Here is a 26,775-nt window from a genome sequence, read left to right as displayed (position 1 = left end):
TTCCTACAGAGAAGACCACAGAAATGACAGGATACTGCAAAGAGCAGGTTGTGGGTAGGGCCCTGAAACTCTTGCAATATCACTTAGGTGGTTTTATTGGCTTACTTATAACTGTTGCTCTCAAGTTCGATCGATGGGGCAGTAATGCATCATGGAACGTTTCCTGGTAGGCTGCAGTTTGTTGACTAAGCATCTGGCACGATTTCCTCTCCATTATTTCCAGGTGCTAAATCACATTAAATGATAGCTAATAATTATGGTTTATCCTTTCCTAATCATGCTGCTTTCCCAGGGAAGCTGTTGCCACAGGGATGTTGTGGGAGTGTGAATGGGTGGGGAGGGCACAAGGAGATATTTCTATTCACCTGGAGCCATAAAAAAGTTGGAGACCCCTTAGGCTAAGCACACAGGATCCAACCTAGGATATTTTATATCTTGCTTGAAATGTTTTTATTTATTTTCTGGGTCATTTTTCCATCCAAAAAGCCAGCTGAGTCAAAATGGAGATATTCTGCAAGGCCTCCTAAATTTCAAGGCAAAAAAAAACCCACACAGTTTTGACTTCCTTTCTTTGTACTTTTCAGATAGTTTCATTTGAGTTCTTGAAAAGAACTCGTTTTACTTCTTTTCATTTTGAACATGAACTTATGTCAAAATAGTAAGTCATTATACTATCAAAGGAGCTCATTGCAGAGCATTTAATATTTTATAGGATATTGAAGTGTTTGGATATTATTGAAGCAGAATGATTTTTTTCTTGTCGAAATTCCAACACCAACAAGAATAAATGCTTCAACAACCTATTTTTTCAGTCTTTTATTACGTAGAATCATTCAGACTCTCATGTTTTCTGCCTAATTCTGAACTCCCTAAAAAAAAAACAATTTCCCACACAATATGTACATTCAGTTCTTTTGGCCCTCATTACTAGCCTGAGGCATGGCATACTCTTCAGATAACTCCTTCATTCTGACAAGCTGCCTAAATCCAAAGCTACTGAGAGTGAAGTATCAGCAGTGCTCTCCTAAGGACCCCCTAAATTCATAAAGAAGCCTTACAGCTCTATAAAACGAGGGCTGTAATAGATAGGCCCCAAACTCATGGCTCATTCTCCCCTGTCATAAAACTCCGAGTCCCATCATGAAGATGCTCCAACAGGAAATAGTGCAGATTCTTCTTAGAGAAGTAACAAAAGGTGGCAAAGTATTTTAGTGCTGTTGATTCTTGGTGGAGAATGATGTCTGTGTTCATCTAGCATTTTTGGTCTGCTTCCCTAACTGCATTTAGGATATGGATTCCTCTACAGCTGAATTTAAGTATGTAGATGTGTCTTGAGAGCAGTATATGGGAGTCAGTCTGTGGGATGTCCAGTCATTGCCCAGCACAGTGGCACTGCTGTAATAGAGACAGAATTTATTAAAGCTTAAATTAAGAATATTGTCTATATTTAGCTCTCCTGAGCAAAGTCTTCTCAATCAGATGTTACCACACACATCACTTGTGCTTGAACGCATTGGAGATGAACTCCTGAAAGGAAGGCACCAATTAATGATAGTTTTTTCCAAGTTCTCCGTATAGCTTTATTAATTATAACCTGGAATCCAAAACATCCCCATATGATGTTAAAGTTGAGGAGAATACAAATATAACAAAATGCTGCTCAGCCCCATTGAGCTGCATGCAGCTCTCCAATGGCATCTTGCCTTCTTGTGATGCTTCTCAAGAGTCCAAGTGGACACTGAGGCTTTCGAACTTCTCTGTCAGTACCATGTTTCCTGTGCTTACCCAAACATAGCAGGAACTAATAATCAAATGTAGGAGTTAAAATCTGCCCTTGAAGCTTTGTTACTTCAACCCAAGACAGCCCTTAGCCTTCAGAAAATTTCTGTCCCACCCGACATTTGTATTTTAGCTCATTATTCGTGGTAAGGTCAATGCTTTCAAACAACACAGAGAAGAAGGAGTGAAAAAGGTGTTTGTTTTATGCTTCTTTAAAAGAATCCAAGCATCTCTCTGGGTTTAGCCTGACTTGCCCAATAGACATTTTGGAAATGGATAACACTGTGCTCTAACAGCCACGCTCACCATTAGAGCTCTGGCACAAGCCTCATATGTGCTGTCCACTGCAAAATAGTAGTTATACAGTCTTCAAAGGAGGAAAGATGCAGTTAAAAATATTTGTATCAGCATTACAGCTTCACTGGAAAAGAAACTATAATCATCAGTGTTGCAATTCGATGAGATCAGTGCACCGAGCACTCTCAACTGTAAACTAGGTGCATCTGTGTATTTTATGGTGTCGGTCACTACTGTGTTTTTACCAAAAGCTGACAGCGTACTGGGCTTCTCCTGGTAGGGCTGGGTCCTTGGGTATTTGAGGGCCTGTGGGGTTGACTGATACTTTGCTGTTTCGATGCACTTCTTCCTCTCCAGAGGACTGTGCCCGCTGAAGGTTTAGACTTTTCTTTGATCCTGTCAACCCTTCTAGAATAAGAAGGGCATTCTCAGTTCTCACTGAGTAACCAAACCAGGTAACCTGCCTTAAAATGCCAGATGATCTAGGCTTGGTTCTGTCTGAAATCATATAGCTTGAGGTGATTCCCAATGCGCAATAGCGAATCTTCTTTGCTCTATGAGCTGCATCCAATGTACATCAGAAAGTCCAGGGTCATGGTGCACCAGTGCTACCTCAGAGAATAATGGTGTCTCCTTTGGAGCTGGCCTGAGCAAGCAAGCCACAACCCAGACTAACAGCAGTACTGTGCTTTCTAGTCCCTACTCAGGGACTATTAGGGCAATTAGGCTCTTAATTTATATGCATTTACTTAACAGGACTTGGAGCCTCAGAGATTGATATGTTGTATTTTCTAAGGGCAAATTCAGGCTTTGAAATCTGAAGCATCTCTGCAGTTTCTCACCAAAATCTCTCCTCTCTAGAGGAGATCACATCTGGGCAAAGCAAAAATCATTTTCAGCTCTGCTTTGCTCAGCTTTGGTCTCAGTTCCTAAACTTTCTGCAGGCACCCACCAATCACCAAAAACAGTACTTAAGTTTATTGTGATGACTGTAGTGCCCATGCATAACCAGTGCAGTCAACCAAACATGCGGATTAAAAGGAGAACATATCAAAATCTACCTCATAACCAAGAAATACACCATAAAAGCAGTACGTAATTAAGGAAGGCAAGAAGATGAGGGGAAACAGGAGTAATTTGTGGGTAGAAGATAATGTTTCTTTCCAGCGCTGGCATTGTACCAATGCAGGATAGTTTTGGTAGGTATATGTTGGGTGGCTCAACTTCACCATCTCTTTGAGGCTGACTTCCTCCCACAGAAGGGTGTCCAGCAGCCTCCAGAACATCCGAACCCTATTGTTGGTCACCAGTGATAGACCCAGTATGGGATCCGCAGTTGAATTCCTGAAGAAATTCAGCTCAAGAGCAACCATATGGTCAGTCATAAGCCAGGACCCAAACCTGATTTCCCTTAGCCTGCTGACAGCTTTCAGCCCTCCCCAGCTCATCTCCATTGTGAACACACGCAAAGGTTCCATATCCCCTTTGCCACTTGCTTAATCCATTCCTTCCCGCCCCACTGCCGATACAATAATGCCCCACTGAGGAGATCCACCCACCAGGAAATCTCCCTTTAACACCCTGCAAAGAAGCAGCCAGGTTTATCTTTACTGCTCTTCTGGGAAAGTAAATGAGGACTCATCTGCTATAATCCCCCCTTAAGTCTCCAAGAGGAGGCCTGTGTTCCCATTTTAGCATATCTAACAGCTCCTACGTGTGTACTGCTCCAAGGAGGTAAATCACGTAGCAGCACATACTTCAAGTCCCTACTATCTCTCTCTGGAGACATAAATGGCACTTCAAGTAAATGGCTGAGCCTTTGCAACTTCACAGAAAGTGCCTGAAGTGTTGGTTTAAATGGTCTTGGAGATCTCTCTGAAGAATGAATCTCATGACTCATCTGCAGTCTCCTGATAGAGAGTTTGGGGAGCACTCCTTCAATGCTGTGACACACACCATTGACGTAGGCCTCACTTTCAGCATGGCAACTCTGGTGGGGGTAGGAAATAGGTGTTCCAGCTTGAGAAAACTCATGGTATCTCTGCAGCTACTTTGGGACTGCACCAGAGTGACAGTGAGGTCTCTCCAAACTTTCACAAATGCAGAAAAGCTTTAAAAAGACCTCAGAAACCTCTGGGCAAATGTCATCCACAGAGCAGACGAAGGTTTGAGGTGAAGGTGACCACTTGGGATGGGAGGGACTGAACATTTTGCTTCTTGCTGTTCTTCAGGCTTTGCAGTTCCATAGTGGAAGTCTTCAGTTTGTTAGAGAGCACAGAAAGCTATTTTTGTGGCTTGTGATGGATGGCAGAAAGCTGGGGTGGGTTGGAGAAGCCTCAGGCCTCCATCCGGGTGGGACATCCCACCCTGAGTCACATTTGTGTCCTCACTATTATCCCAACCAGTGGGCACTACACACAGCACACCCAGCCTTCTTGTGGGGAGTTGGCCTGGACAGACTTTCAAACAGAACTATTATTACACAGTTACATTAAACTGCTGGAGATTGAAATTTCCGACCAAGGATGTGAATCAGATCTGGATGATGTTAAACTACAGATGGGGTGATTTCATCTCAGCCTTTTCCCAAGACCCAAACCAAGTTGGTCCTGTTAGCATAAACAAATCTAGATGACGTTTCCTTTGCTTTCGGGGTCACTGTTTCTGTTTGCCTCCTTCTACTTTGCACTGTCCCTGCCTATCTGGAAGCAGGAAATGCTAATATTTCTGCTAAACTCCTGAATCATGTTGTCCACTACAGAGACTTGTTGGGCCATGCAATAAGCAAGCCCAAGAGTTTTTACCCTTCCCTGCTAATGTTGGAGAAGCATCCATTTGGAAGGATGCATTTTCAGGCCTGTAGATGTCAAAAGCTTTGTTGTGCCAGCACAAATCCCGATTCCTATTTCCATACTCACTCCTGCAAGCCTTTTGCTGGCAAGTCTGGAACTGCACCGAAGACGTGAGCCATTTGCATGATTAAAGGTTGCAGGACCAAGCTGATTAGAAAGATTCAGCAAATTTTCCAATCAGAACGTTAGCACAGATCCACTAGGTGAGGAGCTGGCTCTGGGTGCGTAGTTGGCTTCTCCTCAGAGACATGGAGCACCTTCCACTGGTTTCCACCAAGAGCTGGAAGTTCTCAGCTGCTCTCAGGATTGATCTCTGCACCTGCAGAGTGAATGCCTGTAAATATTGTTGTGGTTTTGGTGGCTTTTTCTTTATAATATCAAAACCTTCTGCTTTGATTAGAGACGGGGGTGGAATCTGACACTGTTTTCTGGCATTTAGCTCCTAATTGGAATATTCCCCGTGGGTATTTAAAAAAAATATATTAAATTGGCCCAGATATTTTTTTATGAATAACGCTTTAATTAAATTTTTACATATTAAATGTGCATCAATAGAAATAGTTAGACAAATAGCACGAGTGTTAGTCATGTACAAGCAAAAGGATGAATCAGCCGAAGACTGCGTGTGTTACAACACCCACTCCCTCTGAGGGCACATGTGAGGTGCTGAAAGGCAAGGGAAATTGCCATGAGAGATGGAAATGAGTGAGAAGAGGGAGCATAGGAAAAAACGCCAGGAGAAAGGAGGGGTACCAATGGGATTAATAAGGCACAGGCTCCCCCACTTATACTGTGACTCAGACACAAGTCAGAGTCAAGGGATTTGAGCTCCGTTCCTAACTCCATCACGAAGACTACAGTAGTTTGCAATATTTCTTTATCTCCCTCTCTTTCTTCCACTTCCACCTCCTTCTTGGCTTTGACCAGGTTAGTCGGATGAGCTCTTCACGTCCACTTCAGTCGCAGCTGAGGGATTGGGGTTAGACCTTCAGAAGAGTGGTCTGATGGTGAGGGTAGCGAAGCATGAGAATGGATCGCCTGGGGAAGGAGTGGGAGCTCCAACCTGGGAGGTTTTTGAGAACAGGGTAGACAAACGTCTGTCAGGGATAGCTGAGGCAGACTGGATCCTGCCTTTAGGCAGAGAGGTGCAAGGTCCAGCTCTGATTTTTATGATTATGATTATGATCTGTTTCTGAGCCTCTCAGTGCAACCGTAAAGTGCCTCCTTTCAGAGCAAAGTGCTTCCAAACAGCAGTGTCCTGCAAAATTACAGGAGGTGGGATGTCTCAGAATAATACTTCTGTAGCACAAGGCACCCTCAGTAACACTGGCTTCACTTCTCTACTCCTTCCACAACGTTAGACAAAAGCTACTCTAATTTGCACCGGGCCAAGAGGAGAATCGAGCTCAAGTTTTTCTGCTGATGGCTGAGCCATATTTTCTGCTTTACCAGATTTATTCAGTAACTGACTTTCAAAGACATTTCCTAAGGGTTCTTAGTTGTTCTTTTATTTATTTTCACACTTCACACACCACCCGCCCCCACTTATTACATAGGGCACTGACAGTGTTGCCACCAAGGGAGATTACATTTAATAGCAAGAGAGAAATCTTTCGCAGCTCCCATCCCAAGAGGCCACAGACGCATGACTTTGATTTGCTGCTGTAAGACAGGCAGGGATGAAAGCAGTGTGCACTGTTAGTAAACCCTTAAGGTGCTGGGTTCCTCCAGCAGTCTGGTAAATGCTTTCCACTCCCACTGAAGTCACTGAAGACAGTGGATGAAGATCAGGTCATCATCCTTCATCATAATCAGTTGTCAGACGTGAAGGCAGGGCTGATATAAGAGCAAATAGGCATTAAGTGTATTCAAAGCAAAAAGGATAAGAAGTATAAGCTGGGAGCTGAAAGTTTTCTTGCTATCATAGAATCAGAGTCATAGAGTCATTTGAGTTGGAAGGAACCCTTAAAGGCCATCTGGTCCAACTGCCCTGCCATGAACAGGGACACCCACAGCTCCATCAGGTGCTCACAGCTCCATCCAGCCTGACCATGAGTGTCCCTGGGGATGGGGTACCCACCACCTCTCTGGGCAGGCTGGCAAAGCTGCGTAGCAGACTCACAGTACAAAAGAGAAGAATCAAAATTAGTAGTGATATATAGCCTGAGGAAGAGGCTGCTTCATCAAAGCAAAGGTTTTCATTTGGCTTATGATGGATTAATGCAAATGAACCCATATACAGAGGTGGAAGCTGGAACTCTACATTTCTTCTGTGAAACAAAACCCACAGCACCTGCTTCTTCTTCCCACTTGCTTACACCCCCTGTTCTCAAAGAAACTTTCAGCACCACCTGGCAGTTATGCAGTTTGGGTGTCCATCATTTTTCTTGCTTGGGAGGGTCAGACCCATGTGCAGATCAGGCTGGAAGAGATCATCTCCACGGCAGGGAGCATCTCCACAGTCTGCATACTTCCACTCACCACAAGGGCTGACGAGTGTATGACACGGGGCTGGGTGAGAAAAATGCATCTCTCTAATTAGGTTGGGTGGGTGTTGTATGAGCTAAGGAACCTTAAAATAATTTAAGCATAAGATTAATGAAATTGGCTTGTTTTATGAATACAGATGATGGCTGGTTGAGAAAGAGTTGTCTGGAGGTGTTAGGTATCGTTTGCTTTCGCAGCAGGTTGGGTTTTTTTTTGAGGTCAGGTAGCTATCTCGTGCTGCAGCAGCTCTGCTGCCATTCTGATGATGGGAGGGATCAAGCAGCAGGAGACCGAAGCTTTGCAGTACCCACAGCTATTCACAATTTTGAAATTGGTGGTCATCAGTTCAAAAATCAGTGTGACTTGGTGAGGAACAGAAAATCACCATGTCTAAAAGCTTCTTGCCGGGCACCAGGTTGGATGTTCTAGCTGAAGACAGGTTGCTCGTGGGGCTCATCCCCACACTAAGAGCACATTTCACAGCAGCCCAATCCTTAAAGCCCCTTCCAACCTAAGCCATTCCATGCTGCTCTGACATCTGTCCATACCACAGAATGAGAACTGTATGGCACCCACCTCATCAGGGTAGGTACAGGCACATACTTGGAGGAGACAACCTAGAGAGTTTGTGTGAGATCTCCAGTACTTAAAATCACAAGTAGATTCAAGCTACGAGTTTTGTATTGTTGGTATTGCTACTAAAGCACTAACACTTGACATCCTAGTTCAATAGACCAGTGTTGACAGTGAAGCTGAAGGGGATCTTCCATTTATATAATTCCTGTGAACTTAATATTCACCAAGAGCTAAAGCTTTTGTCTTTATGTGGAATAGGACAGACTGTCAGATGATCTCCTAACCAAGTATTCACCCTGCATGCTCCTGCTCAGCTTCCTGTATCAAACTGATGACACATTTTCTATTCTGCAAAATCATAGGTTAACTCTTCATGGCAGCTTAAATGAGCCATTATGAACACGCATGCAATACAGGGAGTGCTGTAGTTTGAAAGCATTGTGGTGCAGATTCTCTTCTTTAGTTTTCAAGTAGAAAGACCCATTTCTCCATGAGCAGGACCAAGACAAAGTTCAAGGTCTGCACCCACCAGGCCAGCAGATGTTTTTATAGAATAAAATCACTATTTCTTTCAGAAATAAATGGTATTGGTAGTGTATTTCCATTAGTGAGGTTACAGTTTTGATGAGCTGATGGATCTGTTCATTTGCACACCCTTAGAAGATACACACCATGATATAATGTCCTTACATGCACTCCTCTGTGACAGACAAGAACAAAACTGAGTACATCTTTAGACAGATGTTTGATATATTTAGCTTGCTTTTCTGCTTGCAAATTGTACAACAGCTTCAAATATAATCAGAATATCTGTCATCCAGAGCTTATCTCCTGACTTATAATTGCTTGTAAATCATCCAATATGTGTCCCAGGCTTTGCAGTTTTCTTATTCCCCTCTTTCTAAATAGATCTTCAAGCCCATTGCTTCAGCTGCTAGCTGAGGTACCAGGGATTGGAAAGCAGGAACAGGGTGATTGTTTTCCATTTCATAGGTGGGCAGCTGAGGCTGAGGCAGAGGCAGGGCAGGTGAGCTGCTCTGAAGTCAGGTGTGAGAGTGGGCCCCTCATTCCCCAGGAACCACAGATCCAGCCTCCAAATCACGTTTTCTTTCTCAAGCTACTGATAAAGTGTATTGTGTACTCTGGTAGTTGCGTATGACACCTCTGCCTCCTCGGCTTTGTGAAACTGAAACCTACAAAAAGGAAAGAAAAGAGGAAGGGATGGAGGGAGGAAAGCTGTCAAAGCCTGCTGGGGAGTGAGCAGTTCCCCTACAGTTCCACCAGCACCCAAACCTCCTTCCTTTTCCAAACAAAGCCTGCAAAGCAAAAGGTTTCTGCATGCTGAAAAAAAATTGCTTAATTGCCTCAAATTGATTCCATGGTTTTATTAAGATATTTGCCCAGCTCTATTATGGTTAATTATTTGTATTACAGTAGACTCTGAGGCCCCAAGCAGAGATCAGGGTTCCATTGTGCTAAATTCTGTACAAGCACATAATAACAAAATCACTCCTTGCCCCAGATAGCTTACAATTAGGTGGAAAGCTGCAGTGGAAACATACTACAGCTGGTGTAAACATCTTCTGGGAGAGGCTAATGTGGATTTCCAAATCCAAAAGGGAACTTGGTGAGAGCAGGGGTTGCTTTCATGGTTCATGAGCCTGCAGCCCCTCTCTTCTTGCTGAGCACTTGTGGGAAAACACAAGGGAGAATACTGAGCAATGGAAGAACCCCTTCCAGCCAACACTTTGTGTTAGGATGGGGGGAAATAGAGAAGAGCGAAGGAGAAAAAAAAAAGAGTTCCTGTGCATCTCAAAGTTCTGCCCTTGGAAGCCTGGCTGTGGGAGGTTCGTGAAAGAGCTTGCTTCCCTGGGGATTTCCAGTTTCATTTTGCAGATGCACCAGTGCATCATGCTCCCCTGTTCAGGTAAATCCTAAAACAGAAGCGCTCGACTCTTCCTCAGCCTCATGGAGACCCTGTGCCTGCTGCCACTGCCTTCCTCTGCTCCCCAACCAGGGTGAGAAATAGGAGCAAAAAACACACAGGGGATCCCTATTCTTCTTCTTCCTCTCCTCTTGCACCCTGGGTGCTGCTCAAGCTCTGGGTGCAGCTCTGGGCTGTAGGAGGCACCTTGCATTGCCCATCACTTGCTTGTACTTTTCCCCTCAGCACAGGGTTGAGAGGATGCTAAAGAGAGCAAACTGTAGGCAAAAAAAAAAAAAAAAGAATGGGAAAATCCCATTGTTTCTAACAACAAACTCAAGCCTCAAGCAGGAACCTGAGGAGATAGCTCAGTGCCTCTGTGTGTGTGTGTGTGTGTGTGCAAAACGGCCCTGCAGAATCCCCCAGCTTTAGCCAGGCTTTGAAAAAGATCTGGGTGGTGATTCAAAATCCAGGTTATGACCTGTGACCTTTGGATGAGAAATTGTTGCCATTTAGGATGTGTTAGGAGGTCCATCCTTTTCATCAAATGCGTGTTTCTTCTTGCTGCGGGAGGCAATCACACCGGTATATCATTAACTCGCAGAAAAGGAGGCTGTAAAAGAAGTTGATGGGGGACCTTAGCCCACACCCTGCTGGGGTCTGCTTGGAGCACAATATCCCAGCGACCATGAGATTAAGCTAAAGAGAAAAGTGAAAATGCTTTTCACGATTCACACGCCCTTTAGATTGTTTTATTAAACCATTTGAATAGGGATTTCCCTTTCGGCCGACAACGGGGCCCGGCCAATGCATAGTTCTAGGTTGCTATGACTTAGTTGGTGCTGGCTAATCACAAGTGAGGGCAAATTTCATATAAAATATCTGGGGCCATTGTCAACCTAATGCAGCGTGACAGTGCCAGCACAAAGGGGGATTCATTCACCCCAGCAGGTAATAAGGACGATTTGCCATACCAACCAGGCAGTCTCGAGGGGGGCTGTCAAATACGATCAGAGCAGCAAAATGGAGCCTTGCATTCCATTCTCAGGTGGGCGAAGGCAATCCTTTTGTTGGACCATGTTGCTTCTGATAACAGAATACAATTATATATTTCTTTTTCCCTGCCCATATCCTATTGACCAGTGGGGCTGTTTTGCATAGTGCTCTTTGGGGCTTGTCTTTTCTTCTTGCCTTCTTTCGAGGCCAGGAGAGACCCCGGTGATCCCTTTAACCTGGAAGGCGCCGCAGAGAATTTCAGCCTTGTCCTTCCCTGCTCTCTCTCCGCCTTCCCCTTTCATTAAGGACTCAGTTGTGCCACAATGAGCATGGTGTATCTCTGCTAATAACCCCCAATTGGCACACAGCTTCCTTTTGTCTAAAGCCTTCCAGGGACATCAGGCGGATGGGGAGACAAGGGTAATTTGGGGAGGTTTGAGGGACCGTGAGTTTCAGGACTCGGGACGGAGATGAAATATTCAGAAGACATTTACGGGAGGTGGGGGCGAACTGCTGCTGAGCGTTTCACACATGACCAAGCCAACAGAAAGACAGATAAAACAAGCTTGCATTGAGCAGAGTAAGTAGAGAGACATACATGACAATGATTAGATCGACAGAGCGATAGGGCGATAGAGAAAGAGATAGGGAGATGTTTGCTTTGCGAGTACCAGACGTGGGTTACTGATACCAGACCATCCTGCTGATTTGCTTATCTTGGGGGTCTGCTTACCTGTGATCACCTGGGGTTATTTTGACAGCAGCTAATTAGTGGGAGCATTCCAGCCCCTCAACCCAACCCACCCTGCTCGGCTCACACGGGCAGCCCTTGTGGTGAGCTGGCTCTATCTGTTTTTGGGAGGTTGCAGCCTCAGTGTGCTCGGTGCAACGATAACCATAAGCAACCAACAGGGGAAAAAAAAAAAAAGAAGAAAAAAAATAATAAATAAAACCACATGTTCACATGTTTTAGAGGAACTTGGCCTTCAGGATTTTATGAACTGAGTTCATCCAACCTCGTTCCATCCAACATTCTCTCTTATCCTTCGTGTTCCCTGGCAGGAATTGCCCATTTAATAATTTCCCTCCAATGATCTGAATCACGGCTAATCTGATCAAATGTCTTTTTAGGGCCTTTCATCTTCCCAGGGATGTGTTGACACTAGCACACTGGTTCAGAGGAAACAAGAACTCAATCAGAACTTTGTTCAAAACACAGATGGGACCCAAACCTAATCTTTCCTTTAAGATATGCAAAAGTGTGGTTAGCTTCTTGTTATTATGCTTTGCGTTTGCATAAGTCTTTGCATTCTGGGGCCTGATTTTTATGAGGATAAAATAGTCCAACAAACCCTGGAGCTGGATTTTGATGAGAAACAGTGCAGAATCAGCTGGGCATGGAGTTGGCATGGCTTTTTTGTGGTGAAGGGCAGAGGCTATGGCATCATGCATAGCCCAGCGTGGAGCCCTGTGGGATCTGTGGGCATTCTACACTCATAGATGCTCTGAAGCCTGAAATGGGAGAGCTGCATTTATTCCATCCCATTTGGGGGTTAGACCTAAGATTGCTTTTTACCTGCAGCCACCAAAGACTGGGAATTTTTCAAAGTAGTCTCCCCTAAACACAGAGAGATACCTACTTAGGAAATGCTCCTAAAGACCCAAGACAAACCTACACATCACAAAAAAAAGGCAGCAGGTATTTGGGTTTCAATAGCATGTGGCTCCAAATCATTCAGATCAGTCTGTAAGTCTGTGCTGAGACTGTCATCTTACAAAAGGCTGGCAGGAAAATGGACTTGATGATCCTTCTGTATCCAGGGATCCTGTGCCATAACTTAGATTCTACTCTAGTCCAGGGGATCACATGCAATCCTGCTCTTGTGGAAAAGATTGATGGAGGTTTATGTAGTTGTGGACATGTCTTCCCTGTGCAATACAGAGCTGCTCTGGAAAGTCCTGCAGGTACTGACAAGACCTGCAGTAATTATATGTCCAGATGAGGTGCTGATAAGAAGGTAGCCATGGTCTACACAGCTCAGCAGGCATGCAGGTTGAGGTACCAGTGTTCTTGAATCATAGAGCCATAGAATAACTGAGGTTGGAATAGACATCCAGGATCATCCAGTCCAACCATCTACCTACCACCAATATTTCCTCACTAAACCATGTGCCCTGGAAGGCTCAATGCAAGAAGAGTGACCCAAGCATGAGCATCACTCCTATTATAACAAGACATCAAGTAGTACTGCGCAAAGAGAAAAATTCTCCCTTTTGCCTCTCTTCTCTGTAACATGGCAGGCTGATAGAATACTTAAAGCTCCAGCTTTGGGGTGTGAGCTGAACTTTCTGTCTGCCCTTTATGGGTAGTACACTAGATCTGGTCAGTGGTGTGAGCATATCATTTCAACAGATCAACAGAGCATATCATTTGAGTGCATCCATGAGTGTTTCTTTATGTTCCACAATATATTAATTTTATACATTTCTGCTAATAGGGAAAATGAAGCAGGTTACAGAGTTGCTCATGTCCAGAGAGAGACTTTGGTCAGTATTTGTAGCCCACTGGGTGATGCAGTCATTGGGATCCGACCTTTCTGTAGCCTTCCTAAAGCCCCCAGAGACATCTCAGAGTAACGTGGACATTGGAAGCTTCCTTCCTGACTGACACTGCTGTGATTAAGTGGAAACTCAGAGCCAGGGCACATGAATTCTTGGAGGAGCACCAAGTACAGAAGTAGAAGCTTTAAGCAAGCTCAAGATCTCTTCGTACTGCTTTGACTTCAGAAAGCACTTTATAGTCAGCATAATTATAGGCAGCATGAATACAGCACACACTGCTGAATTTGGGAATGTGCTCTTTGGAATGATTTGTCCTAGCACCAAGAAACACGGCTTGCTCTCTCCTTTCTTGTGATGAGCACATCCAAGGTCACCGTGTGTTCCTCTTCACCATTCCTAGAAGGTGAAAGGGAATTCTTTAAAAACAAACCACAGTCTTGGTAAAAGGATCCCTTCCCACTGTGGTAAGATTGTAATTGAGGAGACTTCAGTGGCAGGCCTGGAGGTGCTGTTGCAACAGGTCAGTGTGTCCAGGTTGGCAAGGCTGGGTTGGGGGAATATGAACACTGGGACCATTCTAGAGAGGAACAAAAGGAAGCCTGAAGCTGAGCCAGTCAGCTTCTTTAAATTCCTTTTAGTTGGTTTATCTGAGCTGAAATCTATTGCTACAATCAGGAGGAATACCTCTGAGGCTATGAAGCCAATATTTCGTTTCCAGCATTCCCAGTATTTTCCCCGTGACACCTCTGTGATCCTCCTCCACTTTTACTATGGGAACAACTCTTGTTCCCCTCCAGCACTTGGACACTGTCTCTGCAGCACGGATGGATCTTTCAGGCAACATGTGCCAAGGGGCTCCCTGTTCTCCATTTTCACCTGGTGCCACGCCAATATTTAATAGTTCTGATTGGCATACCATTTTCTTCTTCATGTTCATAAAAATAAACTGCCGTTAGACACTTTTTCTTTCACCTTTCCTCCTCCTTTCCCTAGGGAAAAAAAAATGCATCCCTATGATCAGGGGTGTGACCCTTCATTTCTCTCCTCATCAGTTTTTGCTGAAGGGATTGATCTTGTGGGAGGAGCATCATAACGTGGAAGACATCATCTCCAAGTCCTGAATCCTTGGTCCTTGGCTCTGGTTGGCAGGTTTAGCACAGGCTGATCAGGCTGAGGGGACTCGAGTCAAAGACTGGGCTTCCAAATCTCTCAAAGCTCACATCACACATTCCTCACTGTCTTTGGACAATTCCTTCCACTCCTGTAAGTAACCATGATGTCTTACCTGCAAGAAGAACCCCTAGTCACAGTTAACTTGGAGGGCACCAAACCATTAAGACAGGTTCCCAGTGTAAGAGGTGAGGCTGTGCTGGCTCCAAATGCCAGAATTGCCAGTTCACATCCAATTTTATTTCCAGTTTCTTTGGTTCAGGGTTTTATTTAGATTATTTTTTAATCCAGAGTCAATGTAGTGTCATCTTGTGCAAATCCTAGCATGAGAGCTGTGGGTTTGTATTCCCTCAGGCCAGGGAGGGAATTTAAACCCTTTCTCACACTCCCTGAGTGCATGCCCTACCAGACAAATGTTGGAAAGGCTTTACACTTTCAACCCCTCAGAGATGAGTTTTCTGAAACAGGTTGCCTGGGTGTCTAAATAGCTGACACAACAGATAGCTTTCTCTTCTGGTTTAGCTTTGAAAAACAAAGCAGGGAGAAAACAGCATGCTCCTTCTTGAAGTCCTGTTGAGCAGCTGGGACATTTTCTCCTGCTTCCTTAACAATCCACCCAAGATCTCTAAAGAAAATGTTGAAAATTTGTGGTTTGCACCCACATCACCACAGTGCCATTCCTAGTGTGAGCTTGGGAGAAGGATACTCTATTCAAAAGCAGAGACATTAATGATCAGAAGGAGAAGTGTTTAATATCTGGAGACTCTTTCCTTTGCTGTCATATATCTCCAGGAGCAATCTGTGATAGTTCTGTTCCTTTTTTCATGGTGTTCACACATCACCAAGGCCAAAGAGGCACCATGTCAGTGTTTCACACCAAGGGACATGTTTTAAAAGGGATGACAGCTAGGTCCTGGCAAGTAGAATTTTGCTGGTGTGGGGGGTTTAGCTCTACAGAGCAGAGTGAGTAGCTGTCCTAGGGACATCCAGGTCCCCTATACTAAGGAACTTCCATACCTTCAATAGGAGCACCCAGAAAAGCAGGGTGCTGAGCGGGAAGCCCTTGGAGCAGGATCTGTCCCTATTGCTCATCTCTGTTCTCCTAGCTGCTGAGGTCTCCTTCCTCCCTCAGAAGGTATACAGCCCAGAGCCACCTCAAGCAAGAGACCCTCCTTTCTTTTCTTTCTAAGACTGCTCAGATCTCACTGCTTTCTTATAAGAAGTCCTCAATGGAAATAACAGTTCCTTCCTCTCTAAGAAACATCCTAGCTCTTGCATCTGTGGTCCAGGGCACGGAATGTGCAGTTTCAGCTCCTATCACATTTGAGGCTGGGTTTTGTGTCCCTCTCACTCAGAGCCTGAAGCTACCTCTAGACAACAGAGCAGAGAGCAAGGAAAGATGCTGTGTCAACAGCAGAGACAACAGGGCTCAGTGCTATTGTACAAAAGTAGTAGAACAGACTGGATTTTTAAGACAAAAATAAACCATTATGTTCATCCTTCTGCTTCACCATCGTCTTTCTTCCCTCACATCTGGAATATCTGTCTGACCTGGGGTTAATCTTTTAGTCACCAAGAGAAAGACTGAGGAAAAATAAGTCACTGTCTGGGTAGCAGAACCTGTGAGAGAACGTTTCGTATGTTAGACAGTCAAAATATTTATGTGGTTATTCACTTGCCTTCCTCATCCCACATCTTGATATCCCTTTGTTCAGCTCCAACACCTCCTGCCTACAGTTCTGAAGACATCACTAAACCGAGCATTGCAGGCTCCTGGGGAGATAGGCAGGATTGTTCTCAGGTGTGTGGATAAGGAAGCAGAAGCACAGGCTGACCAAGTCATGTAAGAGAGCTGTGCAAAAGCAGGAAATCAAATCTTAGGTCACGTCATCCTTTGAATTCTTATCCTAATACTGCCCAACCACATCTTTCTGCATTCTGAGATGATGTTTCTGCTGAGCAAGGAGGTGCTCACAGACTGGGCTCTGTAGAAAACAATTTCCAGAAGTGACAGTGAGTTGGAGAGCTCTCATTGTGCAAGCACCTATGGAATCATAGACTCACAGAACCAGTCAGGTTGGGAAAGACCACTAAGATCCCCAAGTCCAACTCCAACCCATCCCACCGTGCCCACTGACTGTGTTCCTCAGTGCCACATCTCCGTGGTCCTTGAACACCTCCAGGGTTGGTGACCCCACCACCTCCCTGGGCAGTCTGTGCCAGCACATCACTCCCTACTCATTCAGTGAAGTTCTCTCTAATATTTGACCCAAACCTCCCGTGGCACAACTCGAGGCCATCCCCTCTTGTCCTGTCAAGAAGAGGCCAACCCCTGTCATGCTCCTTTCAGGTAGTTACAGAGAGCTATGAGGTCTCCCCTGAGCCTCCTCTTCTCTAGACTGAACCATCCCAGTTCCCTCAGCTGCTCCCCATCAAAATTTGTTCTCCATGCCCTTTATAGCTCCATTACCCTGCTCTGGCCACATTTCAGGGCCTCAGTGTCTTTCTTTCAGAGAGGGGCCCATCAATGAACACAGTACCAGAGTACCTTAGGGCTCCACCCCCCTCTCATCTCTCTAAACCCTCCAGGGAAACTTGAGAGCAGGAGCCGGCAGGAATTAAACAAGCCAGAGCTGTGGTGACCTTGTGCTGCACTGAAAACAAAGTGGTTAAGATGCTCTTAAGCCAGCATCCCCATGAGGTATGAGTCCCTAGCAACCTCCCCTTGCCAGATGACTTTCCAGAAGCATTCTTCAAGTCCTAACGAGATGCTTGTCTCCTGCTACCAGAACCACCCAGAGAGGAATGAGGCGACCTGACCAATATACTGCACTTTCCTGTTATCTTTGCTAAGTCTCTTGCATTTTTATATGGCACCTTAATAACCCCTCATTTCCATTACAAGTGCATGCTTTCCTTCTGCTTATCTGTATCTCTATACACTCCTCCATTCCTGTAGCCACACCGCCTCCAGCTACAACCTGGGGAGCACTCCAGAGCTCTGCAGGGTCAGGTCTGCTCGGTAATTGGAGGACAGTCCCATACCTTGGGAGGTGGCAGGACGTGATTCACGCGATGGCGGTCCTCCATCTGCGTCAGTATTGAACTTGCTGCTGAAGTTAGGGGTAGGAGAAGTAAACCCAGTGCCCTAATTTCGTGCAGTCATTAAAGAGATTGGCTGCAACTTTCTCAAGAGACAAACTCCTAACCTCAGCGCCCGGGGCCAGATTTCAGCTTTGCTCTGCCTGCCTGCATTCCCCAGGTAGTTACCATCAGATACAATGCTATTTGCTTCCTGTTGTGTGCTGTTAAGTGGTGGCTGCACTCCACCCCAGGGGTGGCTGCATTTCAAAAGCGGGGGAGTGATTACCGCATATACAGGCTGTAAAAGGCATTGGGCTTTTTTCTGGGAAGAGCCAAGTACAATCGACCCTTCTTAAGGCAAATCCTATCAGTACCCTCCCGGAGCTGAAGGGCCAGCAGCAGTTGATGTAATGGACTGGGATTTAGGCAGAACTGGGTACCTGCAGCCAAAGCTGTGCTCCTGTGCCTCCCCCTGCTCAGCTGCACCCAAGACCTGGAAAAGGCAGAAATTTTGCAGCCCCTCTGCCAGCATTGCTTGATTCTCCCTGGGTTTTGTTCTGAGCTCAAGGGTCCCTCTGAAGCCCAAGTAGAATACAGGACCTGTGGACTCCTAACCCTCCTAACACAAGTCTACCACACTTACACCCATGCAGGACAAAGCCTTCTGTACCAGTGCTGTTGTTGCAGCTGATTTCCTTTCAGTCCTAGCATGGTAAGGCCCAGCGGATCTCCAAGGCACCTACAAACATCCACTTCTGTCAACCTCTTTTCCCATGTAACAGCAACGGGACTAGAGGGAATGGCCACAAGTCGTGCCAGGGGAGGTTCGGGTCGAATATTAGGGAGAACTTCCCTAAAAAGAGCAGTGATGCAGGAGCACAGGCTGACCAGAGAGGTGGTGGGTCACCAACCCTGGAGGTGTTCGAGGACCACGGAGATGTGGCAATGAGAGTAATGGTCAGTGGGTATGGTTGCATGGGTTGGAGTTGGACTTGGTGATCTTATTTTTTGTGTTTTTTTTTCCCAATATGAATGATTCTACAATTCTGTGATTGTATCAACTGATTTCAAGATTAGTGAGGCTGCAGTTGGAGGCAGCAGTAGATGTGTCAGCTATTCCCTGTTTACTATTACTTCCAACTCTCATCCAGAGGTTTAGGGAACTCATCCCAGCAGTTTATCTGAATTCTGTGAGAAGCATTTTCCTTTCACAGACCATGGCACTGGCCATCAGCCTCCTTGGAGACACTATCAAACTCCCCATGGATCCCATATAAGCTTAGGCAAGTGCAAGGTGCTGAGTCCTCAGCCCTGTAAGAACTGGACTCACCCAGCCATGCTCTGACGCCAAGCTTTCACACAGCTAAAGAGTGTATGGTCACCAGCTTTGGGAAGCTGGGATCCTTCAGGGTGGAGAGATGCTGAATAGGGATTTTTAAAAATCACACTGTGGAACTGAGTGCTCCTGCATTTTCCTTTCTTGGTTCTGGCTCCCAGGGACTTACTAACCCCATGATGCGCACTAACATTGTGTTCCAGGACATTGCTCATACCTTCTGCTTGTAAGTTCATGCACACGATTTGATTTGCTTATTGCTGTATTTGGTAGCCTTCCCAAAGCAAAGAGCAATGCACAAGTTCTTGCTTAAGCCTTCAGTCCAGATGAGACTTCTCTGCAAGCGTTCAGGTTTGTTTTCTCCCTGAGAACACACAACGTTTTGGCTCGGCATATGAAACCCTCCTTGTGTTAGTAAAGCCTGGAAGAATCTGAAAATCAAAGATCAAGCCAAATTGCCCAGGGAAAGCTCAGATCAGCAAAATGTGGTGCAGAGAACATTAGGGAGGATTGGTGGAGGTATATCATCAGATGAAGCAAAATGTGATGAAAACTGAAGCTGCATCAGCTGGAACCTGACCTTCTGCCTTCATGGGACCGGTCATATTTCAGCGCTGTCCTTACTCTAATCACTCCATCATTCAAAAAGGTGCCAGAGACAAAATGCTTTCTTGATCAACTGGTCTATAGGCAAGAATCATACAGAATCACAGAATTTTAGGGGTTGAAAGAGACCTCTAGAGATCATCTAGTCCAACCCCCATGCCAAAGCAGCTCCCTCGAGCTCCTGTGGTGAGGGTACACAAGGTAAAGGAAGGAAGGTTATCAGAACCGTTGTCTTCTTAGAACTGCCTCAAGAGATTGAGAATTGTCTTTTTAAGGATAATGTGTTATTTTCCTGAAGCCAAAACGCATTGCAGAGGTGTTTTCTGAGGTGTAGTGCTGAACTCCATGGTCATTTCCAGTGAGTGAAGAAAGGGAATGAAATGAAAACTGAAGACAAAAAGCTGATCCTCTGGTATTTTCCTATTTTCAAAGCAGTTAGAAAGCTTCTCTTTTCAGCATACTGTGGAAAAAGCACTGGGAACCAGGAAAGCCAGGCCAACACTGAGCTTCCCTTCTCCTCCCATCTCCATCTATGAAGAAAAACTGTGAAGGAGGGTTTCCTCAGAAATCTTGAAAACTTTTGTCTGATCCCATCCGACATCTGAGGCAATGGGCAGAAAAGTAGAGCCCATTTCAATCCTCTTGGCCAGGACCTCAGTTAGGCAAAGTGAGCAAAGCTTTAGGTACCTGCATGATGCCATGTGTTGAGCACTGTCTCCAAGATGTCTTTAGAGTGGAGGGTGGGGATAATGCTTAGTTTACATGGTTCGGGTAAGGAAGTATCTGTCCATCCTGACATTTTCCCACTTTCCAGCCATCAGCAGCTCTCCTAGTGAAGGAACAGTGGGTTTTGGTCTCACCCTGAAAGGCAAAGGCTGATGTTAACTTTAGATTTGCATTTTTATGGCCCAACTTCTACTCACTGGAAGCCAACACTGAGGCTCTGTGCTTGGCTAAGTGACACACTGCCTGCAAAGTAGTATATAATATAGTTTATATACCCAGAGAAATTCAGCTTTGCATTGTTTTTTGTTTTGCCACAGCTCCATCCTTCGATCTTAGTTAAATTATGTTTTCTGACCTCAGTGAGCATGCATCCAGCCCGGCTGCCCAGAGAAACTGTGGATGCCCCATCCCTGGAGGTGTTCAAGGCCAAGTTAGATGGAGCCCTGGGCAGCCTGATCTGCTGGAGGGCAATGGCAGGGGGTTTGAAACTAGATGATCTTTAAGGTCCCTTCCAACCCAAGCCATTCTGGATTCTATGTTTGCCTAGTATAAGACAATGCCTTTGGTCCACAGAGAAAAGGAGAGTTTCCTGTACTTCTGCCATGCCCTCAAGAGAAGATGCTTGCAGCATCGATCACGGCCACACGTGGTCTTTTTGCTGGCCGCTGTTCATTGATTTCTTTCTTTCACAGCTACCAGGGAATCCGCCTTCGTCCATGCCATTGCCTCTGCTGGAGTGGCTTTCGCAGTGACCAGGTCCTGTGCTGAGGGCTCGGCCACCATCTGTGGCTGTGACACTCGTCACAAGGGCTCTCCAGGGGAAGGCTGGAAATGGGGCGGCTGCAGCGAGGACGTGGAGTTTGGGAGCATGGTGTCTCGGGAATTCGCTGATGCCCGAGAGAACAGACCAGATGCTCGGTCGGCCATGAACAGGCACAACAATGAAGCTGGAAGGACCGTAAGGACATTTGTTTTTACCTTTCTTGATCTCCTCTACTGGTTTCTTATCTGTCACCTTACATACTTGTCATGAACATCCAGGGTGAGCTAACAGGAGTAATAAAACCTAAGTATGGCTGTTTTACATCATGAGGTGGTGATACATTCCCACACATGGTTCTTTACTGGGAGGTGATCAATGGATCCCTGTGCCTGGTCCAAAAGTAAATTAACCTACTAATTTGGAGTTCATTATCCATATCAAAAGATCTTTGCTTAGTTGGATGATGCCCTGTTTGTGCCTGGCTGTAGGAAGGATAGCTGTATGGCCAGAGATGTCTGTACTGTAGACATCTGAAGTTAAGAGAGATAGGCCAAAGTTTATGGGGAGGGTTCAGGTGGTTAAGCAAAGGCAACTTAGTTTAACCCAAGAAAGATACTCTGAAGCATCCAGTCTGTCCTTGGGCTTCTAATGGGAAAGACTGTGGGTCTTCTGCGTGTCCTCTTCCATCTGTGATCTGGTGCCTTTGACATTTGTGGAGCTCAGAAGTGCTATTATGTCCTTGTGTTTTGGTGACTGAATCCTAATCCGAGTGCAGCAGTCAGGCAGAACGCACGCATCCAGGCCTACCCATGGAAGGACTTGGTTGCCTAAAGTGAGATTTAGGTAGCCAGATGTAGTACTGCAGACCCCTTCCTTCATACTACAGACCTATAAAATCTATAAATCTCTCAGGAGTCCCCAGCATTAGTACCACTCTGGGAACGTGGCCTAGAAGGGCCTACTAGATACATGTTCTAGAAGGGCCCATCATGGTGAAGTGATTTGATATCCATTGATGGTATCTGTGGAGAGCGATCCCACAGCAGCCCTTGAAGGAAGCCCAGTGGGTTGCAGTCCTTTCCCCCAGTACCCATATCCTGCCCTGTAGACTTGAGGGTGAGAAAAAGCAGGAGAGCATTTGCCACCACCCCTCTTCTCAACAGTGTTGTATTCAGCAGGGAATATTTAAAGGAAGGCAAGAGAGAATGAAGGCACTCTGGTACCTTCAGGCTTAACATGGACCATGCCCCAAAGCCAGCTAGTGTGTTTTCACTTCTGTCACTGGCAAAAATATGTAAGGGAACTGAAAGTATAAAGTTTTGCCCTCATCACTGTGGCTGACTCATAAACAGTGAATCTTTTTTGTAAGGAGGAAAAGTCCCTGTGACAGGACATTCTCTTTTTATCTCAATAACAGCATATAAATGCCAGAAGAACATACTCTATGGGAAACAATTTGTGAAATTAAATCACAAAGCTTTTGCTAATTTTCCACCGCCCCTATGAGATAACTGCTTTTTTTTTTTCCTCATGCAGTAAACTCAAATTAGTTCATCCCTCAATGGAAGAAAGATACACCACTGCAATCAGAAGAGGTTAATGTGGTCTTTTTCCCTCAGGATAAGGCCTCAGATGTCCCTAGGAAGATGTAAGACTGTGCAGAGAGCCATAGCAAAGCCAGCACAATTGAGCAATGCTAGGAATCCTTTGTTCCTGATAGGATTTTGTATCAGCTGTTCAGGTGGATGCTGTCTAACCTCTGTGGAGTTTTTCCACCTCACAGCATAGGATAGCTGGTCTGAAACACAGAGTACAGTCTATCAAGATAAAGAAATACCACCTGAAACAAAACTTGTCCGCAAGATAAATACAAGAAATAATGTGGTTTCCTCAAGCCCTGACCCAAATTATTCTGGGTAACCCAAGGCACTGTGCATTGCTGGGTGGGTGATGAGATACAGAGGACTGTAGGGAATCTAGGTAGAGGGAAAAGGAGGGATTTACCTTAAAATGAGAATCCCAGGACAAATACGTGCTGTGAGCAAACATCTCTGTGACTTCAGGTCTGGAGAGGTCCTGTGTTGGCACTGAGTTATTTCTGGACATTTTACAGACTTCATCAATTCTGAACATCTGAAATCCTCTGTTTTATGAACTGGTGTTTGTCATTCTCACCATGCCAGCACCCATGGGTAGCTGTTCCAGCCCTCCATGCTCAAGTGGTTTGAGCTAAGCCTGAGCCCATAGGCAATGTTTCATATTAATTCCCAACCCTACCACCAGGCCAGAAGCTTTGATTAAGTTCAGCGTGATTACATGAACCAAACATTTTGTGGTTCTCTCTCATTGCTAATTACAACCTCTTCTGCGGCATGTGATACTCCGTAAATAACACAGGAAAGCACCTGGTGAACATCAAGGTGCTGAATCATGGCAAATCTCTTAGGACTCAGGCTGCCACTAGTCTGTTCACGTACCCAGAAATTTGCTGATCAGTCTGAAAGCACAGGTTATCAAGTGAGTTGCATAAGGCTGTCTCCCTCCTGAGGATACCAGAGGGCAGCATCTCCAGAAACTTCAGGACTAATTTTATGAGTGGTGAGGGCAACCAGTGATCAATAATCTCCCTTTCATATGTTCTAGGACAGTGCTTTATGTTGAAATGTCAGCCTTTCAAAATCAGAAGTTGGGATCCTAAGTGGTTTTAAGAAAATCATGTTTGCTTAAAAATAAAAAATGCATTAGTTTCCAGGTTTCTGAACGCTGCCACCAGTAAGGCCAGAACCTTATTTGGTGAAGCAAACATGAAAACATGCATCATAAATGGAGTTACAGTCTGGATGTTTAGGATGTTTCTCACTTCTTTAATTTCCAAATGGAATAGATGTGTATTTTACTCCTGTGGACATTATTTTAGGAGGTTTCTCCATTCTTTGCCTTTCTGCATGGATATGTCCAAATCGTATTCTTGGGTGATGACAGTGAAGTATTCATATATGAATATGAATTCATATGAATTCACTTCAGCCCTTATTGTACGCAACTGATAGATATTTAAAACCGGCATGAGAATCTGAGACAGACACTGAAAATAACCAAGTTGTGAAAGTTTCATTTGCCTCAGCACCTCTGCAGGACGTTGACTGGGGGAAAATGATTATCCTTGTTCATAAGGTGCAAATATATCTACAGAAACACTTCCAGCTTTAGGACATCTAGGATTCTATGATTTTATGATTCCGAATCCTGGCTGAATTGGAAAACGCAGTATGTGTTTCGATGTCAGGCTAATGTTTTCCCTCTTCTTTGCTTTTTCTCGCATTCTCTCTTCCAGTCTATTATTGAACTCATGCATCTGAAGTGCAAATGTCACGGCCTCTCGGGCAGCTGTGAAGTGAAGACCTGCTGGTGGTCTCAGCCCGACTTCAGGGTCATCGGGGACTACCTGAAGGACAAGTATGACAGCGCTTCAGAAATGGTGGTGGAAAAACACCGGGAATCCCGTGGCTGGGTTGAGACCCTCCGGCCCAAATACAACTTCTTCAAGGCTCCGACTGAGAAGGACCTGGTTTACTATGAGAACTCACCCAACTTTTGTGAGCCCAACCCTGAGACAGGTTCCTTCGGGACTCGTGACAGGATCTGTAACGTCACTTCTCATGGGATTGATGGTTGTGACCTTTTGTGCTGCGGCCGTGGGCACAACACGAGGACTGAGAAACGGAAAGAGAAGTGCCACTGTATCTTCCACTGGTGCTGCTATGTCCGCTGCCAAGAATGCATACGAGTCTACGATGTCCACACGTGCAAATAAAGTGGGCAAACCCCTTTGCCGGGCTTCTAGAGGAGAAACAGATTCGAGCCTACTTCCTCTGAGGTTGCAGACATGAGAGAAGTCTACTTTTTTGATATTAAAAGAATAAAATTAAAAAAAAAAAATAAAGGCTAAAACTGGTTGGATAGAATAGATCTAATGGCTTCTGGGCTATCCTGAGGTACATCTGGCAGTCACACAAGTTATGCCACAACGATGCATCCGTAGGAGACAGAGTGGGTTTCTTAGCTAGCTGACAGCACAGAGCTGGAAAGAAGAGCATCAGCAGAAGCATGGATTGGCTCTGGTCTCACCCACCCAAAGTGATTTGTGTGATTAAGTGTCCTTTGAAAGACTTGCATCTTCCTAGATATCTCCTTTTCCCTCGCCCAGAGAAAGGCTGTGTTGGACACCAGCACTAAGCTTTCTGAGATCTATCTACATACCCAAACAGACAGACTCTGTGCATAAGAGCAACAACAACAGCAAAAGAAATAAAAGCAGATAAGTTAATGATGTAAAAAAAAAAAAAAGAAAAAAAAATGCAATTCTCCTTTACTTTTGCCCTGGAACCAGAGAAGTCTAGAAATATGATAGAGCTGTAGAGTGGGCAGGCTCTTCACTTGAACTTTTTTAGCATAGTTGCTTCTGCCAAATTTGACATAGGATGCAGTGGCACCTACAGAGAGGGAGGGAGGGAGAAGGCAAAGGAAAGGGAGAACGAACTGCCAACGGTTTCCTGCAAATGCCTTGTTGGTGCACAGGTGATGTGCATGGTACAGAAAAGTTCAGCACCTGACATGTGAAGAGGACTCAGTATGTGCATTGAGAAGGAGATGGTCCCATGATGGGACGTGTTGCTCCACCTGCATCCCAGCACAAGGCTCAGCCAATGAGTTTTCATTGGAGATGTGTTTCAGGGCGATTCTCCTCAGGCTCAGAGCTCTTGCTGCTCAGAAGAGGACATCTGGCTTCCCAGCATCCCAGCTCGCTCCAGGAGAGGAGGAAAGGGAAAATGTTTCTCTCTCCTACACCATCACCAAGAGTGGAAAGCGCACTTAGTCCATCCACTCTCTACATCTCATGCAGGCTTCCCCCTGGGCACTTAGCAAAACCCTTAGACAACAAGTGTGTCAGGAACTTGACTCTGAATAACAGTTTGTCACCCGTGCATTTACTTGACAGTGAACCAACCTTCACCCCCAAAGCTGGAGCGGTTTCAGACTCTAGCCTAATTTGGCTCCTCACCTAATTTCTACAGCCATTCCCATCTCTAAAAGTGCCACAGATTGGGATGTATGGAATCCAGACTCCGAACCAGCCCAGAGTTTGGACAAGGCTGGACATAGAGCCAAATCTCTACTGTGCAATGTTGCCCCATCTCTACAGTTTGCTTCCAACTCCCCTTCTTTATGTGTTACTTCACTTCAGGTTTCAGACTACAGAAAGAGCTCTCATTTCTGATGCAAGTATCAAGGCTTCCTTCAACCATGTGGGTACTGGGCCAAAATCGCAGCCCATTGCCTTAGTATTTATAACACTAGAGTTATTCCTGTTCATTACTGGCATAAACAAGTGTTGAATCAAACATGGAGTTGTAGTCTGTTTAACTTCTAATGTGCTTGCCCAATGTCCCCTGTCTTACTCATACCTTGAGTTCCTATCTTTGGGAAAAGACCAAGGATTGACATTTTTTCTTTCCTTTCAGTACAGGGTGTGAAGTGGGTTGTGTTCATCTCCAGGTGACCCACAGGAGTCTTTTCATGGACAGCAAAGCAATGTAATAATGACTGTTGGCTAGTT

At 45.2% G+C, this 26,775-nt stretch overlaps 1 protein-coding gene across 1 annotated transcript in view; it reads left to right on the top strand.

Moving 5' to 3' along the window:
• The window catches only part of WNT3A (Wnt family member 3A), an 81,718-nt gene extending 55,918 nt beyond the window's left edge, over nt 1–25,800 (top strand). The window contains exons 3-4 of the mRNA XM_065744969.1: nt 21,088–21,353; nt 24,493–25,800. Coding sequence (XP_065601041.1) covers nt 21,088–21,353; nt 24,493–24,972 — 746 coding nt within the window. The 3' untranslated portion in view covers nt 24,973–25,800. The remainder of the gene's footprint in view (nt 1–21,087; nt 21,354–24,492) is intronic.
• The last annotated feature ends 975 nt before the right edge of the window (nt 25,801–26,775 follow it).

Source organism: Cyrtonyx montezumae, unplaced genomic scaffold (genome assembly GCF_038088225.1).
Source record: "Cyrtonyx montezumae isolate F1298 unplaced genomic scaffold, pur_monq_1.0 scaffold_32, whole genome shotgun sequence".
Taxonomy (NCBI): Eukaryota; Metazoa; Chordata; class Aves; order Galliformes; family Odontophoridae; genus Cyrtonyx; species Cyrtonyx montezumae.
The sequence above is the reverse complement of the archived record's forward strand: the minus strand, read 5'-3'. Positions and strand labels throughout refer to the sequence as shown.